This window comes from Dermacentor albipictus, chromosome 8 (assembly GCF_038994185.2).
Source record: "Dermacentor albipictus isolate Rhodes 1998 colony chromosome 8, USDA_Dalb.pri_finalv2, whole genome shotgun sequence".
Lineage (NCBI taxonomy): Eukaryota > Metazoa > Arthropoda > Arachnida > Ixodida > Ixodidae > Dermacentor > Dermacentor albipictus.
Window position 1 is genome coordinate 101,214,572 of NC_091828.1, and position 16,475 is coordinate 101,231,046.

The 16,475-nt window shown below is 44.7% G+C and overlaps 1 protein-coding gene across 1 annotated transcript in view; it reads left to right on the plus strand.

Moving 5' to 3' along the window:
- LOC135913752 (VPS35 endosomal protein-sorting factor-like) overlaps positions 1–16,475 on the plus strand; it is a 29,135-nt gene that overhangs the window by 539 nt on the left and 12,121 nt on the right. Inside the window, exons 2-12 of the mRNA XM_065446391.1 lie at positions 3,118–3,214; positions 4,078–4,200; positions 6,099–6,261; positions 7,041–7,114; positions 7,399–7,527; positions 9,147–9,231; positions 9,861–9,938; positions 10,935–11,079; positions 12,555–12,648; positions 12,724–12,801; positions 15,573–15,854. Coding sequence (XP_065302463.1) covers positions 3,118–3,214; positions 4,078–4,200; positions 6,099–6,261; positions 7,041–7,114; positions 7,399–7,527; positions 9,147–9,231; positions 9,861–9,938; positions 10,935–11,079; positions 12,555–12,648; positions 12,724–12,801; positions 15,573–15,854 — 1,348 coding nt within the window. The remainder of the gene's footprint in view (positions 1–3,117; positions 3,215–4,077; positions 4,201–6,098; positions 6,262–7,040; positions 7,115–7,398; positions 7,528–9,146; positions 9,232–9,860; positions 9,939–10,934; positions 11,080–12,554; positions 12,649–12,723; positions 12,802–15,572; positions 15,855–16,475) is intronic.

Genomic DNA, 16,475 nt, shown 5'->3' on the forward strand with positions numbered 1-16,475 from the left:
CAGCCATGCACTAGTTTGTGCCTTCAAAGTGGAGTTTTGCGGTGTCGCACTATAGAGCTTGTCATGAGCCTTTTCTTCCGAGGACGTGTCAAGAATGGAACCACCTTCCCGGCGCGTTGATTGCTATTGAAGACCACGCACAATTTCGTACGGCCATAATCGAACCATCGCATCGGGGGGCTTCACATGTCTGTGACTACGTCACTTGCTGCCTTCTTAGTTTTCTATATGTTTTCTAATCTTTTTTTACCCCACTCCCCTCGGTAATACCTTGTGGTCTTGAGGGTATAATAAACGAAAAAGATAAAAAATATGAAAGCGGTGTCGGAAAATCTTTGCCGGCGCCTCTGTAATGGGGCAGAGATACGTCGAGACGACATTTACTGTTTTATTGATAGCAATTATATAGACTCACCAAACGCACTTTTGTCGTCGGCGTCGCCGTGAGAGCCTCTATATGTTTAGTTATATGTAAGCAATGACGCAGTGTGTGCGGGTTATGTTGCCGCACACCATTCTTTCGCTAAAGTTGCTCATACCAGGTCTTAAATTCTTGACAAAATCATGTTCCTCAGAATTTTTATAATGGCAGCCCACTAACAAATGTCATGAAGCAAAGCACCGACAGTGTGCATGTCTTTTATCTAAAATGTTATCAAACTTGGATAATAAAAGTGCAAAACAATAACAGAGCTCAAACCAGAAAATGATTGATGTGATTTTATTGGCGCGGTCCGTGATCAGTCCAAGAAAGAGGTTTGAAACATATCCAATACGGGAAAGTGATGGTAAAGTCACTAAGAAAGACATTGGCTTTAATTAGTAAACATAAATGAAATGTTCAGTGGCAAGATCTAAACAAAGCACCTCTAGCACAACAGCTTGTTTTTACTTAGTCAGCTAAATTATGTTCACTTCAATTCATACTGCCACTACACCTACGAGTCTTACTTTGTGTGTAATATTGTAACATTTTGTTATTGTATTGATTGCTTTGCCCTTATGCCAAAATTATATATACTTCACCACACCGCACTTTGCTGACCATGCATACCCAGCACTTATGTTGGGTTTAAGTGTTTGCAGGAAGTCCTCTGTGTGAAGCTAATGTTAGTAACACATGGTAAGTAATTGGTGCTGGGTAGAATTTTAATAACATTTGATTGGTGGCGCAGCAAGCTATATTGTGGCCTATTACGGACAAGCAGCGGTCAGACCTGTAACGCAGCAGAGGGTGCTAAGAATCTCTGGACTCGGACAGGCTGCCAATGGAAACTGACCCTTGCAAACCTTAACACCCTAACTCTTCCGAGTGAGGCTAACTTAGCAGGACTCTTTGAAGAACTATGAGGCATTGTTTGGGATATCATTGGCCTTAGTGAGGTTAGAAGAACTGGTGAGGCTTATACAGTGCTGACTAATGGCCATGTCCTCTGCTATAGAGGACTCCCAGATAGGAAGTTATACGGGGTAGGATTCATAATGCATAAGGACATAGCGGGCAACATTGACGAATTCTACAGCATTAATCAGGAGGTAGCAGTAGTCGTAATAAAACTTAATAAGAGGTATAGATTAAAAAGCCTATGCTCCAACCTCCAGTCATGATGATGATGATGAAGTAGATGACTTTTATGAAGACGTGGAATTAGCCATGAGAAAAGCGCAAGCTCAGTATACTGTGGTAATGGGCGACTTCAGTGCAACAGTAGGGAAAAAGCAGGCTGGTGAACAAGCAATTGGCAACTACGGTGCCGGCTCTAGAAGCACTACAGGAGAGATGTTGGTAGAATTTGTGGAAAGGAATAAGCTACGAATAATGAGCACCTTCTTCAGAAAGTGTAGCACCAAAAAGTGGACCTGGAAAGGCCTAATGGTCAAACAAGGAAAGAAATTGATTTCATACTTTCTGCCAATTCCAGCGTAGTACAGGATGTAGAAGTGTTAGGTGGGGTAAAGTGCAGTGATCAAAGGTTAGTGAGGTCTAGGATTCACCTGAATTTGAAGAGAGAAAGAGTAAAATATGTCAAGAAGAAACACGCGAACCTAGATGCAGTAAGGATAAAAGCAGACCAATTCAGGCTGGTACTTGCAAACAAATATGCAGCCTTAGAACAGCGAGATGTAGATGACATACAGGTAATGAATGAAGCTGTAACTAGGCTGGCTTCAGAAGCCACTTGAAGTAGGAGGCAACGCACCAAGGCAATTGACCAGTAGGTGCGCTTTACCAAGCAACAAAGGACCTCATACAGAAACAACAAAGAATGAAACAGTCCAAGTCGAGAGATCAGATAGAATTTGTGGAATTGTCAAAACTGATCAACAACGAGAAAATAAAGGATACTTGAAATAATAACGCAAGAAAGACTGAGGAAGCAGTCATAAATGGACGCAGCATGAAATCAGTGAGAAAAAACTTGTCATAGGACAAGCCAAAATGTTTGCACTGAAAGATAAGCAGTGCAATATAGGGGTGTGCAAATGATAATAGTTATGGGTGTGCGAATGAAAAATTTTGAGGCTGAATCAAATATGAATCGTATAGAGCCAGAAGCGAATGGAATCGAATATTAAATGCTTTTTTGTGTAGCTTTCGAATGATGAACAGCAGTTTTCACAGTTAATGTAAAACAGTGTTCACGTCTTAATATTTGTAACATTAATGAGTTCCGTTCATTGCATTGCACATTATGAAGCGTTGTTTACCAAAAGCATAAATGGAGCAATTGGGGAACAGTTAGGCAGTTTGCTTGCTTACAACATGACTTTTTGGAGAGTGCTAACAATCACTGAATAGCCTGTGAGGTCTAGCTCCCTGAGTGATGTAGCCCACTCCACTACCAAAGTTATCAAACTTTATGCTTGCAAGGATGAAATTTGTTGTACTTTTGCTCCATTTTTATGTTTCATTGCACACAATTGACATTACAAAATGTTACACAGCTATTAAAAGATATATTTGTATTTACAAACAGTATATTCGATTCTCGAATCGAATCAGACCCCATTCAATTCGTTATTAGAAAGTTTCAAATGTCCACACACACCTAAACATAACAATAATAGGAAGGTATCAGTACAAATTCTGTAACATTGTATGCTCTTCTTCCTTAGGGAGAGCAGAGTAATCAACTATGAGGCAGAGCGCAAGGAACGCCGAGGTATTCTCGAGGAAGTTTCGGACCACCCGCTCAGGTCCAATGTCGTCACGGTAAGAACACACCTTCCCTCAGTGAACTTGAAGTCACGACGACCCTGCACCACTCGTAATAGCAAGTGTATACAGTTCAACAACTGCTTGTACAGAGTCTTGTATGAACAGGAATTGCAGGCGTCGTTGCAGGAAGTTACAGTTCCAGGTAAATTACCAGCTCATTTGCACTGCAGTATTCGATAGGAGTTCACAGTGTTCTAGAATATTAGTTAGTTACCCTTGCATATGTGGCTAATATTATAGGATATTCTTGCCTTGATTGCACTGACAGCTATGTTTACTGCGAGCTCCTTTGTACTTATTTTTGTAATGTCTCTAGTGTATAACTAATTAATTGTTTTATTGCATACCCACAGCTACAAATGATTTCATTACAGTAAGGGGGAAGGTTGACAAAAATGCACAAGTTGAGGTTGAATTAATGAAAAAGAAACAAATCATTAAATGTGTAAGTAGCAAATTTACATGATACAGCATGCATTTACAACTTGTTTTGTGTTTTGTATTATTCTGGCGCCCATATTGAACATCATCGAAGCATTAACCCCTCTTGTAATTCTATTTTCAATATCCAGCATGAGCTGTACTTAACGCTGTCTGTCAGCCAAAGGAAAAAAAAAATGTTTTTGTTTCCTAGGCAGAGGAGAATTAGTCAAGCCACTTTGAGCTCTCTCTCTCTCTGCCATCACCGTTTTGGAAAAAATTTTATGGAAAATAAAGTAATTATTATAATTAACAGCAGCGTTGTTAGGACGACAGAAACAAGGTACACGTTCCTTCATTTTCGCAAAGTGCACTGTTGTCAACTATAAGCCAGCAACAACTTGTCCAGTGAAGCATATGCCATGCTGTGTCTGCAGGAGCAGCGGCGGCTGACTCCGGTGGAGCGGTTGCGTCCGTCCACCACATCGTGGGGCGGTCCCGACCCACTGTCCATCAGTGATGGAGCTGACCCCTTGTCTGCCATGGCCAGTGAGCAGCCGGTACGTGGGTAGAGTGGCCTTTCTTCCAGCAATTGGTAATAGCAAGAGTTTGCGACTGGGGTTTGTTGTGTGATGCCTTTCCTTATTGGTGGGAAGGAAAGGTGTGGCATAGCCATAACCAACCTATTTCAAAGGGGCCCTGAAGCACTTTTTTGAACATAGTAAGAAAACATTCCCGACCTGTAGAAGAGGCTCCTGTGAACATGTGAGCCAAATGTTATTGCAATGCATGCAGCAGGGAATTAACCATCTAGTGTCAAAAACGGCGGGAAAGGCTGTTTTCTCTTGCCGCCGCAATGTCGTCATGCAGCGTCATCACAAGCAGCGATGCCCGTCAACTGCTATTGGCTTATTTTGTTATCGCGAGAATGTTCTCAGTGACGCTACTATTGCTAATATTGAGTGAAATAAATGAAAAATGTATACCTCTGCAATCTCAAAAAGAGAGAAGAATAATTTAATCATTGCACTTCCAGTCTACACACAACATTTGCGCATAGATGCGTCTGGTCTGTGCGGCCTCCGAGATAGCAGCGGCGTGTTGCGTAGTGTAGCATACTGTGCTCGCCACGAGTTACCGTGATGAGTAGGGGTGCTGTGGCATGACAAGGGTACTTAAATATCCTCAATGAAACAAATATATGGCTTCAGGCACATAATTATTTTATTAAAGGGAATCTTTCGATACCTCCTTTCCCGAGGTTTGGCCTGTCTGTGCAGTCAGTTTCCCACCACGTGAATTAGGCTGATCCTTGAAACAGTGCAATAGTAAACTGGGTCGATCCTGGAGACTGTGTAATACGCAATTGCATGGACACACGGGTTCCATTCTTGGGCTCTCTGCATCTTACATGCACATAATTTTATGTAATGTCCTTGCGCTGTCACGATTTGCTCCATATGCTGAACAACCAAGGACCACTGAAGTTCGAAGTCCCACAAGTTGTAAGTACAGGTGAGCTTGCAATTTGTTCATGCTGGTGCCAAGAGAAGCAAAGGACACTAGAACATACAAAAAATAGCCTCAATTTGTGCTTTGGAAGCCTTGTTTATCATGAGGCATTGGCATTAAAGCACTGTTCCTGGTTGTGGCCTCCTGCATTCTCTTAAAGTGGCAAGGCATACAAAGTTTCTTCGTTGTTTGACGGAACAATTGAAAAATCTGTTAAAGGGACACTAATTAGAAGCGTTTACTCAACTTAGACTGATAAAGCATTCTTCCGAAATTCTTTTTACAATAATTTCATGGTAAGATATAATTATCAGAAGTGAAAATGAACGCCACGGTTCTTTTTTTCTTTAATTGCATGCCAAAATTTCAGCCCTGGTACATCAGTGTGAAATCGCGAATTTAAATTATTTTAAAATATTTTAGGCCATTTTTGCTCAGTAAGGGTTTTAGAAATTCGCCAAGTTCACTCTTCGGCTTCTTCAAAATAAAATGTAGTGCTTGTTTACTGATAAAAAAATTACTAGGTACAAGCAGACACAGGTAAATTTCTTGACGTCACGGCAAGCTGGTGCGAGAACTTCCAAAGTGGTGGCACACCCACCTTTTGTTTTTGTCCTTTCAGGCCTGCCAAACCTGTTCGCACAGTAAGAGTGACCTTTTGGCACTGTAGAAAGGTAATTTACTAATAGAGCTCAAATAATTGTTCCCTTTAGTGTCCCTTGAAGTTACTTATGTGGATTTAACCATCGGCCTTAGGGCAATAGGTGAGAATGCTAGGAGTACCTATCTTTGACAAGACAAACCTGCCTTACCAAAGATTCTCTTTTCTTTATCACCGAGAAAATGGAGAATCTCGCTCTTGTGCGGTTGTCAACCGGCCCGGAGATGAGTCTGACTTGTTCGTACAATTTCCTTAGGCAAATGCTGCTTTCGTGGCTACATGCAGGACCTGGACGTGCCAAGTTCTTCTGCAGCCGAGGAGGGTCGTAGGCAGGTGGTCTCGCCGCGTTTCGAACCCTGGGAGAACAAGAAGGCCGCCATACTGGCCAAGTACTCCACTGCCGAGAAGCTTTCCATAGCCACAAGCTTCCTCTCGGGTGGCGAGAAAGGTAATGCCCCTTCTAGTGAGCATTGTGATTCATGACATGCGTGAATCGGTATATGTATGTGTGTGTTGCTCTGCATCACATAGGGGTAAATTCACACAGGCAGGTCATGGCGATCGTGTGACCAAGTTTGTCGCAAATGCTCACGTCGGTCGAAAAGTGACTGTTTTAGGTCAGTCGCTCACTGCCTGATTTTTCTGCTCTGTGATTGGACTCGCACAGGTGCTAAACCAATCAGCAGCACAGGAGTAGAGTGTTGGAACAGCATGGGAAAACGATGATGCTGTAGGTATGGCAGTTTGAGCAGATGCAAATGGCACCAGTTGCAAGACATTTCAGTGGGGCAACAGGGGGCAACAGGTAGGTCGCGCTTGCCAGTGGATCAGCCACAGCGTGTCGCTCTTTGGTTGCCACTTGTGGTTGGTCGCATTTCCGCTGTGGATCGCCGGTGTTACTGCACCCTAAAGGAGACTGGATTGTACGGTGGACTGTGACTGTGCGACGCTGTGTACTGTCTAATGCTGTATATCTATGTGTGACACTGTCACTGTGGACTGTTTCACTGTCACTGTGGAACATTGATGGACTGTTTGTGATAGTCACGCGCAGACAGTCTTAGTTTCTTCTTTTCTTTTTTCAAATTTTTCGTACTCCTATTCTCTTTCCCTGGTATTGGGTTGCCAACTGGAGATATCCCCTGTTTAAAAACCTCACTGTCTTTCATTTTTTGTGGTCACTCCCTCTCCGAGCCCTGCGCTCCATGTATGATGGTGTCTGCGCAGTGGTGGTGAAGACGCAGAGTTCCGTCACGGACAAGGTCAAGAATCGTCTCGAGCAGTTGGATGACTTCGAAGAGGTGAGTCTCTTGTCTTGTAAATGTGTAAAACGGGCATGGTCTCAATGTCCGCTCCAAGTCGATCCTTTGTCCTCAAATTGTGTCATGCAGTCCTGATGCAATTTCTCTTTTTGTGGAAAGAAAACAATAGACAAAGCTGCAAATGTTCCCTCTGATTCGTATCTTTTTTGGTTGATTCAAGGCCTTGTAGTGAGCCATCGATGCATCGCAGACGTGATTAAGTGCACGGAAGCTTCAAAGCATTGTCTTGCCCTGAGGGTCCTCTGCCCCCTTGCTCGGTGCAGGGTTCGGTGCGGGAGATGTTGAACCTGTCTCAGCAGGAGTACACCACACGCATCGAGGAGCTGCATCAGGCCCTACGCCAAGCGTGGGACCAGGACCAGCGTGTGCGCGCACTGAAGATTGCCATTCAGGTACCCGCCTCTCCATGCAATGTTGTGCTGATGATGCATACTTAGATGCAGTGGTGTAGCTAGGTCGTCTGGCACCCGGGGCCCATAGGTGTTCTGTCACCCCCTCCCCCCCCCCCCCCCCCGGGTGTGGCTGGCGGAAAGGGTGTCTTCAGGCGTATATGACACCCCCCCACCACTGGCCCCTTGCACCCGGGGCCCACGCCCCCCGGGCCCCCTTGTTGCTACGCCACTGCTTAGATGTGCAGCGAAGCACCACTACCGCAACTGCCACATAGTTCCTGTCGCATCACCGCTGCCACGCCACCACTTCTGCTACCTACCCTACACAGCAGGAGAATTTTGAAGTCTTATCCTTTTTCTGGAAAGGCTGTAGTCTGCATCCCATCCAAATTTCATGAAAATTGAGCGTCTGCAATAGGTAATAAGCATGTTTAGAAACTTCCAACTTAGTTTTTCTGTTTTCTTTTCTCTCTTTTTCATTCTTATGCTATATTTAAAATTTCTGCTCAAAAACTATTGCGTGTAATGTCCCTCAACCTCAGCCAAATTTTGCTTGCATATGCACAAGGGTGTCTGAATGCAAGTATGTCTAGGTTTTATTGTAACTTGCGGAAATTTTGGTCATGTTAACCTGAGAAATAGAAGACAACCTGAGAAGACGACACACCAAGCTTGGTGTGTCGTCTTCTTTCACGTCCGTGTCGTTTTTATGTCGCGCAACATCATTTAAGCAATGGATTACCAACTAGCCCGGAATGCTGCTCTCAAAAACCCTACTTTACCATATTCCAAGGAGCGCAGAAAAATAACTAAATGAGGTATTCAGTAACTAAAATTATGTTTGAAAATGGGAGAATAAATCCTATAGTAGATTACGTAAATTCCATCCAATTAGTTTAATTATTAGCAAAAAGGGATCTCTGAGGTGCATCTCCCCTTGGTGCCTTTGGTGAACTTGACGTTTTGGCATGGTACATTTTACGGTGATGTGCCTGAGAAATGACAAGCATTGCAGGAAAAAAATATTTCTTTATAGCTGTTGTATCAGTGACTATGATGCACCTACATATAAGTGTAGTGAAAGACCTGGATCCAGGAAGGCGTTTGCACCTGAACATGTTAGAGTTCTTTTAACATTTCAAAAGTCGGGAACATTCCATAACAAGACTTTTCGTGCGTTAAAGTGTTTCCTGATTGGCCAATGTTTGCATGCCCAAGACTCATGATGGAAATAGGAATTGCTTTATTTGCAGAAAAAAAAAATTACAGACATTGTTGCAGTGTGAAAATCGCCGCTACAATGGCCAGTTTGCAGACGATACTTATGTGAAAGAACGTTTGTGAACATGAGCTCAGGTCCTTTGCAGCTCCTTGCAGAGGCCTTAGGATTGAATCATCACGTTGTTAGGAAGGGTTTTAGTGTGAAAGCATGACAATATTGAAGTTGAGATTTTTGCGAATCTGCTCATTCTGGGATACGCTGCACGGAGCTGATTCAAGATGCTAGTTTGACATTGTGTATTTTGTATTGTGCTAACATGCCTGTGGGCGACGGTGTAGATCCACCATGTTCTCAAAAACAAACAGTGATGTGGTGACACGTGTGCATACTGATGCAGTGCTCAAAACTTCTGGTGGACACGTCGGTGGTGCAGTTCTACCCGAGCAAGTTTGTCCTCATCACCGACATCCTGGACAACTTTGGTGAGCCCTGGTGGTGCAGCACCATAGCACATGATGAGCAGTGCCTATGCTGTGAGCACCTGATTATTTGAGGCCACCGAGCTGAGATCTTTAGGTACACAACGCTACATATCGCATATTGATATGTACGATAGTACATACCACCCATGCTGTTTATGTGTTCTCTCCCTCTGTCCCCATCTTTATTTGCGGTCAATATGATATGCAGTAAACACCAACTAGGCCAATGTGAAGTTCTTCTGACACAATGGTGCATTTGACTTCTGTTAGTGCAGCCGTGATGGCGCATGAAAAAAATTGGTCTAAATTCCTTGGCACTCGCATCAAGGGGTGTGTTTAACATGTGTGGGCTCTCCTTTTGGAACTTTCAAGCACTGCCGAATCGGAAGGCATGTAGAATTAACTGAGGTCAAATCAGGGGAAGCCATCCGTGCACTCGAACAACTGCACTTGGCAACAAATGTACAGTGGTGAGGGAGTTCAGATAAGGGTCGAAATAGCAGTGCAGTGTTCTTGTTCTCTTGACAAATGTCCACTGCACTTTCGCCAGGTGGTGCCGTTTGCTCTCAAAGCAAGAGTATGTTGAAAGACCTGTAAAATCTTGTCTTTGTCTGGTACCTCATATGCAGGCCAGTTGGTGTATCAGCGGATCCACTCCAAGGCCGAGTACCTCAAGCCTGGAAGCAAGGTGCCCGTCCCCCTGCCCGGTTAGTCACACCGCGTCTTGCTCGTGGCGCTGACGCCGTTGAGCCATTCTGTACTCAACTCTGACGTGGCTCTTGAAAATAAGTCTAAAAATTCAATTGAGGAAAACTAAGAAGTAAGCTGGCACAGTATTGTTAGGTACAGATACCTAGGCCAACTTGTAATTTAGAAGTATGGATTATGGATGGATTATGGATGGATTATGGATATGGATTATGGATTATGGATAATGGATATCCATAATGGATATGGATTATGGATATGAATTAGTATTGAGTATAATACATTGCAAAGAATTTAAGTGCAAACCGCTGATAAAAGAAACTAAGGTGCCGTCAAGACGCAAAGATAGCCAGGGAGATTGCGGAAGCATTCTTTATTCGTAAGTCTGGTGACAAGTGTGTGGCAAGGCCATCAGTGAGTCTGTACGAACTAGAAATTGACTATTTAATCACTAATATTTAAGGTGCTAAACAAGTTTATGCCAGGGCATATATTTTGCGTGTTTTTCAAGATAAACCATTGCTGCTAGTCTGCGCTCGTCCGTGTTTTCGTTTGTGCCATTCTTCTTTGACTAACTTGTAAATGCTCACATTATCAAAACCACTGTGCCATACATGTGACTAAGCCTCTCTCTCTTTTTTCCCCAATATGACCATTCTTCTTCTGCTTTATTTCTGCATCGCGAAATATGGCATTATGGCTATTTGAAGGTCAGGTCTCTCCTCTTTACGATGGTTCCAAAATGGCGGCATTGTGTTAGCAGAAAATTGCATGCTCCATGGTGCAGTGGCACTTTCTGACGCCCTTCTACCTTTTTCTCTATTATAAATCGTTATTGCACATCGTACTGAATGCCACATCATACCATGCATCTCCCGTTTAAGAAGAGCTGAAGCACGCACCACACGAAGCGCTTTGTGTGGTGTGGTGTGCTTCGTACAGTTTTGTTTCCGTGCACGACGGCGTGTTTATTTGGGAGTGGTGCTTGTGTGCAGCGGACTTCACGCCGGACCAGGTGCCCGAGTCTGCCAAGGAGACCTGTCGCAACTGGTTCTTCAAGATAGCCTCAGTGCGAGAGCTCATCCCCCGCTTCTACGTTGAGACGGCCATCCTTCGCTGCTGCAGCTTCCTCACCCGCAGGTCAGCTCTGCCACACGCAGGTGGCTTTGTCGCAAATCGAAATTTCTAATTTTGTCGGTGATTGTAGATTACTTTATTAAAAAATTTTAAATGCCACGAATTCACAGGTGTATGCGCAGGTGCCACCAAGCGAGGGTATGAGGGCACCTAAAATGTGTTTTCGTAGGGAAAAAAACCCAGTGTGGCGAACAATGGGGGAGGAGATGTAATAATAATATTGTCGTTTTGGCACTGAAGTTCTTATGCTTCAACGCCTTGTCATTGGTAGCCTAACCTGTCGCTGCTGACAAAGTGCATGTACTCCTGTGTACTCGTGTGTCAAAGTTGTATTTTTTTATGTTAGAGTTGCGTAACCTACTAATTTTCTCAACATTCTAAGGCAAAACAGTTTTCTAGTTAATTTGGTTTGGTGTATGCTCAGACAATGACTAAGATGAGTGGAGTAATCATAATGTATGGTTGCAAAAAGTTTTCTCAAACGCAGCTTTGAGATTAAGCCTAACTGTTCTGTAACTTATTTATGTTAGTTCTTTCTGCTCTTCCTTGCCTGTCTGTTGGCCGTTTTATCGTTTCACAGCAGTTGTTTGTAATCACAGTCCCGATTACTTGTGCTTTGCATTTCCATGTTGTAGTTGTTGTAGTTAATCGTCACTTCTTTTAGTCGGTTCCCTGTTGACTGTGTTCTGCCTTAGGTCTGTTTCATAGAAGTTCTCTTGCAGCAACCAGCCCAAACTTACTGTGTAAGTCCTACTCAGTCTAGCTTCTTATTTAGGCCGCACAGGTGCTACAGAACAAGTGTACCCATGTGCAGGTACTCTTGAAGTACCAACCTTAGAGGCACATCGGCGCAGAGCTTGACACACACCGCGATGGAGGGGGTGGTGGGCGGAGGCAGAACGCTTGATTGGGTTTGCCATGCCTTTAAACTCTCCCAAAATTTTTACAAACTGTACCAATTCGCTCGTTTTCTGATTTTACAAATGGTGTTGCGTCAAGTTTTACAAAAACTTAATTCTTGTCATGAGAAACTTTTGCTTGTCAGTCTCCGAATCCTCATTTGGAATACTTGTGATGGAGAAAGTCCGCGAGAGAATTACTTACTTCAGGAACAGCTAATGTGCTGTATCCTAAGCTAAATTATTTTTAATGAAGTCCGCATGTATCCCACAAAAGGCATCCGCTTAGAGCAAGCTTGTTGCCGACTCTCAAATTCAACAAAATGATCTTTTTTCCCATTGAAATTTGCTTTTACTGATTGCCCAATAAGTCTGAAAATTTTGCGGCACCTTCCGTGTAACAAAAATACGTCGACAACTGCACTTATTTTCATAAAAGATTGAATTTCAGTCTAACGAAATTTCAATAAAACGAAGCAAATTGCCGATTCTGCCGTCTTCACCATATCGTGGTTTAAGTGTAAGAGTTTCGTGCAGTAAGTACTATAGCTTCACTCTTTTTTTTTTTCTTTATTCCAGGGAATATTCGGGGGTGCTGCTTCGGCTGACAGGCACAATCTGTGGTATTGGTGATCCCCTGGTAGCTGCTTACGCGCGGTGCTATCTCTGCAGGGTAGGTAGCCTCGTCTGCGGCTTCGTCTCTGGCTTTAGCCAGACTCTACTGAGTGCCTCTTATTGTTTTGCTTAGGTTGGCATGTCGGTTGCCCCGGAGGTCCATGAGCACGTCCTCGAGAATTTCTGGCAGTTCCTTCTCACCTATCCTCAGGTGAGAGGTTGAGAAGCAGTTTTCCAAATGCACCTGCTCCACTGAGGCATCGTGTTTAAAACACGAGGCAATGTGAAATCTCAGGCTATGCATTCTTTGCTGTAAGAGCGTACAGAATGAAAAAAACAAAACAAGATTGACGGTACTGAGCTGCATTGCCCGGAAGGCCATGATTTGAAGTTGCCTTGGCTAGCTGCTGCCAACAGGTGTTTATCGTTGTTGATAAGGAGATGAGTGGGCCTATAGGCAATAGTGGTAGTGCTCATCCCTTGCCCACAGTTATGCAGTGTTACCGTGCTCCTTTAGTACAACCCCGACAGTGAAAATGGTGCACACCGTAGACAGGCTGAAGGCGCTTTGCTGGGCTGGACCTTTCTGTTCTCTGCTATGATGCTCGCTGACACAAAAAGTTCAGTAGTTCACTGAAAGTTCACTGCCACACCAAATGCCTTGTGGTTTGGCTAACAACAACAAAAATCTGATGTGTGTATGTGAAGGCAATATTAAATGGAATTGAATTTAACTCTGTGACAGCTGCATTCAGCCAAACTTGCAGCTTCAGTGCCAGCGGATGCCATTATGTGTGGGCATCACACAAGCAGGAAGGCATCTTAACCCGTTCGCAGCCAACACTTTTGACGGAAAAACAGTGCCATAATAGTCCACAAGTCCATGTGGCTCAAAGCTATAAGCTAAGCCTCCCAAAGCTTAAGAAACACGACAAGGACTGTTTAACCATAGTACACGAGATTACCCAAACAAGGCCGTGCCAGACAGTTAAAACAAGCTGGCAGTCCAAGTTTGACGTGTAGCTCACCAGTACCCATGCCACCTTCTGGTCCATGCAGTGGTAGCTATGAAACGGTGCTATGCACTCAGTTCATCAGACTTCTCAAAAAGCAGACTTCTGAAAAAAAAAGAAGTTTCTAAATAGAAACAAACAGTTTACTTAAGACATTTACAAAGGGCTAAGTGAACAACCCATCGCAACCTGTGCATCTGCTTAAAATAAAGTAGTGCTTCCCTGCACTTAGAGTGCTTAGTCACGATTGGCACAATTGCACCAGTTGTGCCATTTTGATACAAGCCCACATTCCTGAGTCAAACTGTCGCAAACACAGAAAATTGATTGAGATTGCACCACACTGCACCAGAACGGCTTCAGCACGTGTGCTCCGGCAGCGGCCTCGAACAGCGAGCGGATTTGTTCTCCAAAAAAAAAAGTGTAGCCATTCACATTCTGCACACCGCGCGACGGAGCCTCCTGCACAGTTTCTGATAATTTGCGTGCTTGTAGCACTAGACTTTTCCGTGCTTCTGGGAAGTGGCCGGCACGCTTCGCTGCCACGCTCGGCTGTTGTCGCTGTTGGCGGCACGGCCAGGGCAACTGTATTTAGAGTGTACTATAATACGGTTGAGCAAACCGAGCGGCGTGGCAATATAGCTGAGGTGCAAAACAAAGAAAAGTAGACAGAAGGTGCTGTGAGTGACCTAGGTATTAGGAAGACGCACGCTGCAGAGGGTTCAGAGGACGGGCGCCTAAATTAACAAATATGGTGCGACGCGTGCGCAAGCAAACACGAACAAGTCTCACTCGATGTCTGCAAAAGCTCACTGTTAAAACGCTGGAATGAGGAAGCACGTCAGCAGCAGCGAGTGAATTGACCTTCGTGCGTCCTCGCTTCAATGCAAACTAAGTGGCGCAAACACAGCCCACACAAAGCTCTCGGCACTCGCACTCTGTCCCCATCCGTAGGTCACATTCTTAATAGGCCACGCCACACGCAGCAGCTGCTGCAGTAGAACCCCTCCCTTCTCCCCTTCCCCGGTGGCTTGCGCGGGACGGAAGGTGGCGTGCTTCCTCCCCGCTTTCCTCCCTCGAGTGCGCCAGATTGAGCAGCCATCGTCGGCTCACCCACACAGACTTTCACTCGCACATAAAGCATACGGTGTGCGTTGACAATGGTATCAGCCCTGGAATTTATACGGAACGACATGGTGACAGCAACGACAGCGACAGAAGTGCGCATGGAGTGTCCATATAATTGCTATCGCAATAAAAACAGATTGCAGTAGTTTTATGTTAAACGAGCCCAGGGTTGATTGCGGCTCTGTGGGTCTGCGGTGACATATAGTGACCCTGAAATTACGGTGCCGCGTCGATTGGACTGCACAATTTGAGAACATTTTCTGCTATAATCATGAGCGTCGGTGCGGGCATATGTTTAAATCGTGGTGCACCAACCTTTTCGGCTTTACAGGAAAGCATGTGCCGTGCTGCCACTCGACCCACTCTACTATACTCTAGTTTACTGTAGATACAAAGCGCGCTTTTGCTACCTGCTTCGTGTTGGTTTGTTCTGTGTTTCGTTGTGGTTTTGAAGTGTACTGCCATATTTCATCTGCCATTACTCCACCGAAATTCATACTAGCCTGCTCCAAATTGCTCTGAACTGCTCCAAAACGAAATTTTACTTGCTTCAAAAATTGCTCCAAAATGACTTTGGGCAGTCCCACCCCTTGGTGCTTTCTGTATTGTTAATTGGCTCCGCCCATTCACTAAACTGTACCCCGAAGGGATGTACAGCTCTGATAGTACCAGTTTCGGGAGCTGTCATGAGACCTGTTGTGTTCCACAAGCTTTGCCATTAGGCATATTTCATCTGTCATCATGTCAAATAGTCCTTCACTCCATTGTGCGCCTTGTCCAGCTTTCGCTCTCTGCACCACCATATATGCAAGACACTGCTTCCTTGTGCTTCCCTGCACAGCTCGAGCGCCCGGTGGTGCAGCAGCTGCTGAGGCAGCAGAAGCTGGACCTCTCCACCTACCTGACGCTGTACTGCCCAGCGTTGGACTGGATCCTGCAGTGCGTTGCCCACGGGGCCTCCGAGGACCTGCTGGACCAGGTGCTGGCACGCTGCAAGGCGCAGTGCAACAGTGCCCTGCTGCTCAACTCCATCATGACTGCCTTCCGGCCCGAGTTCGTGGCCAATCGGGCCCTCGAGTTCGTCAGCCTCATGAGGGACTGCGATGACGCCTCGTTCCCCAAGGTTCGTGTGTGCACCGCTTCTCTTTTCTGAGAATGAGAGAGGGGCTTGTTCTCATTGTCCGTAGTAGTGTGTTGAGGCCTGTTCTACATGACCACGCATTCTGCATGCTCCTGCCAAAGCAGGATTACGTGCGCAGTGCTCAAGAGCGTCTGACTGTGCCAGCAAGGCGATGACCAAAGCATGTAAGCTGGACATGCATATCTGTAGATCAACAATTAGCAGCAGCTTGGCTTTGCTCAAACTGTGATTGAGTGCTCGCATGTTGTGTCTATGACATTCGGGAAGAATGAAAAAAAAATGCTTGGTTATTTAGAAGAGATCTGTGGTGAAATATCTAGACCTGCTATGATTACCTCAGTAGCACAGCAGCAGGTCAGGATTAGCACAGTAGGAGCTGCATTATTATTGAGGTGAGATGCAATAACACTGGTGTACTCAGACTTTATGCACTTTAATAGACCCCAGGCAGTCGAAATTAAAATAAATTCTGCTACAATATCTTTCATAGCCAGTATGTTGCTTTGCAATGTTAAACCCCATAATTTGATTTGATTTGGCTTTGCTTCAAACTGTCACTGGATGCTCGCAATATGTGTCTACGACATACAGAAAGAACAAGTT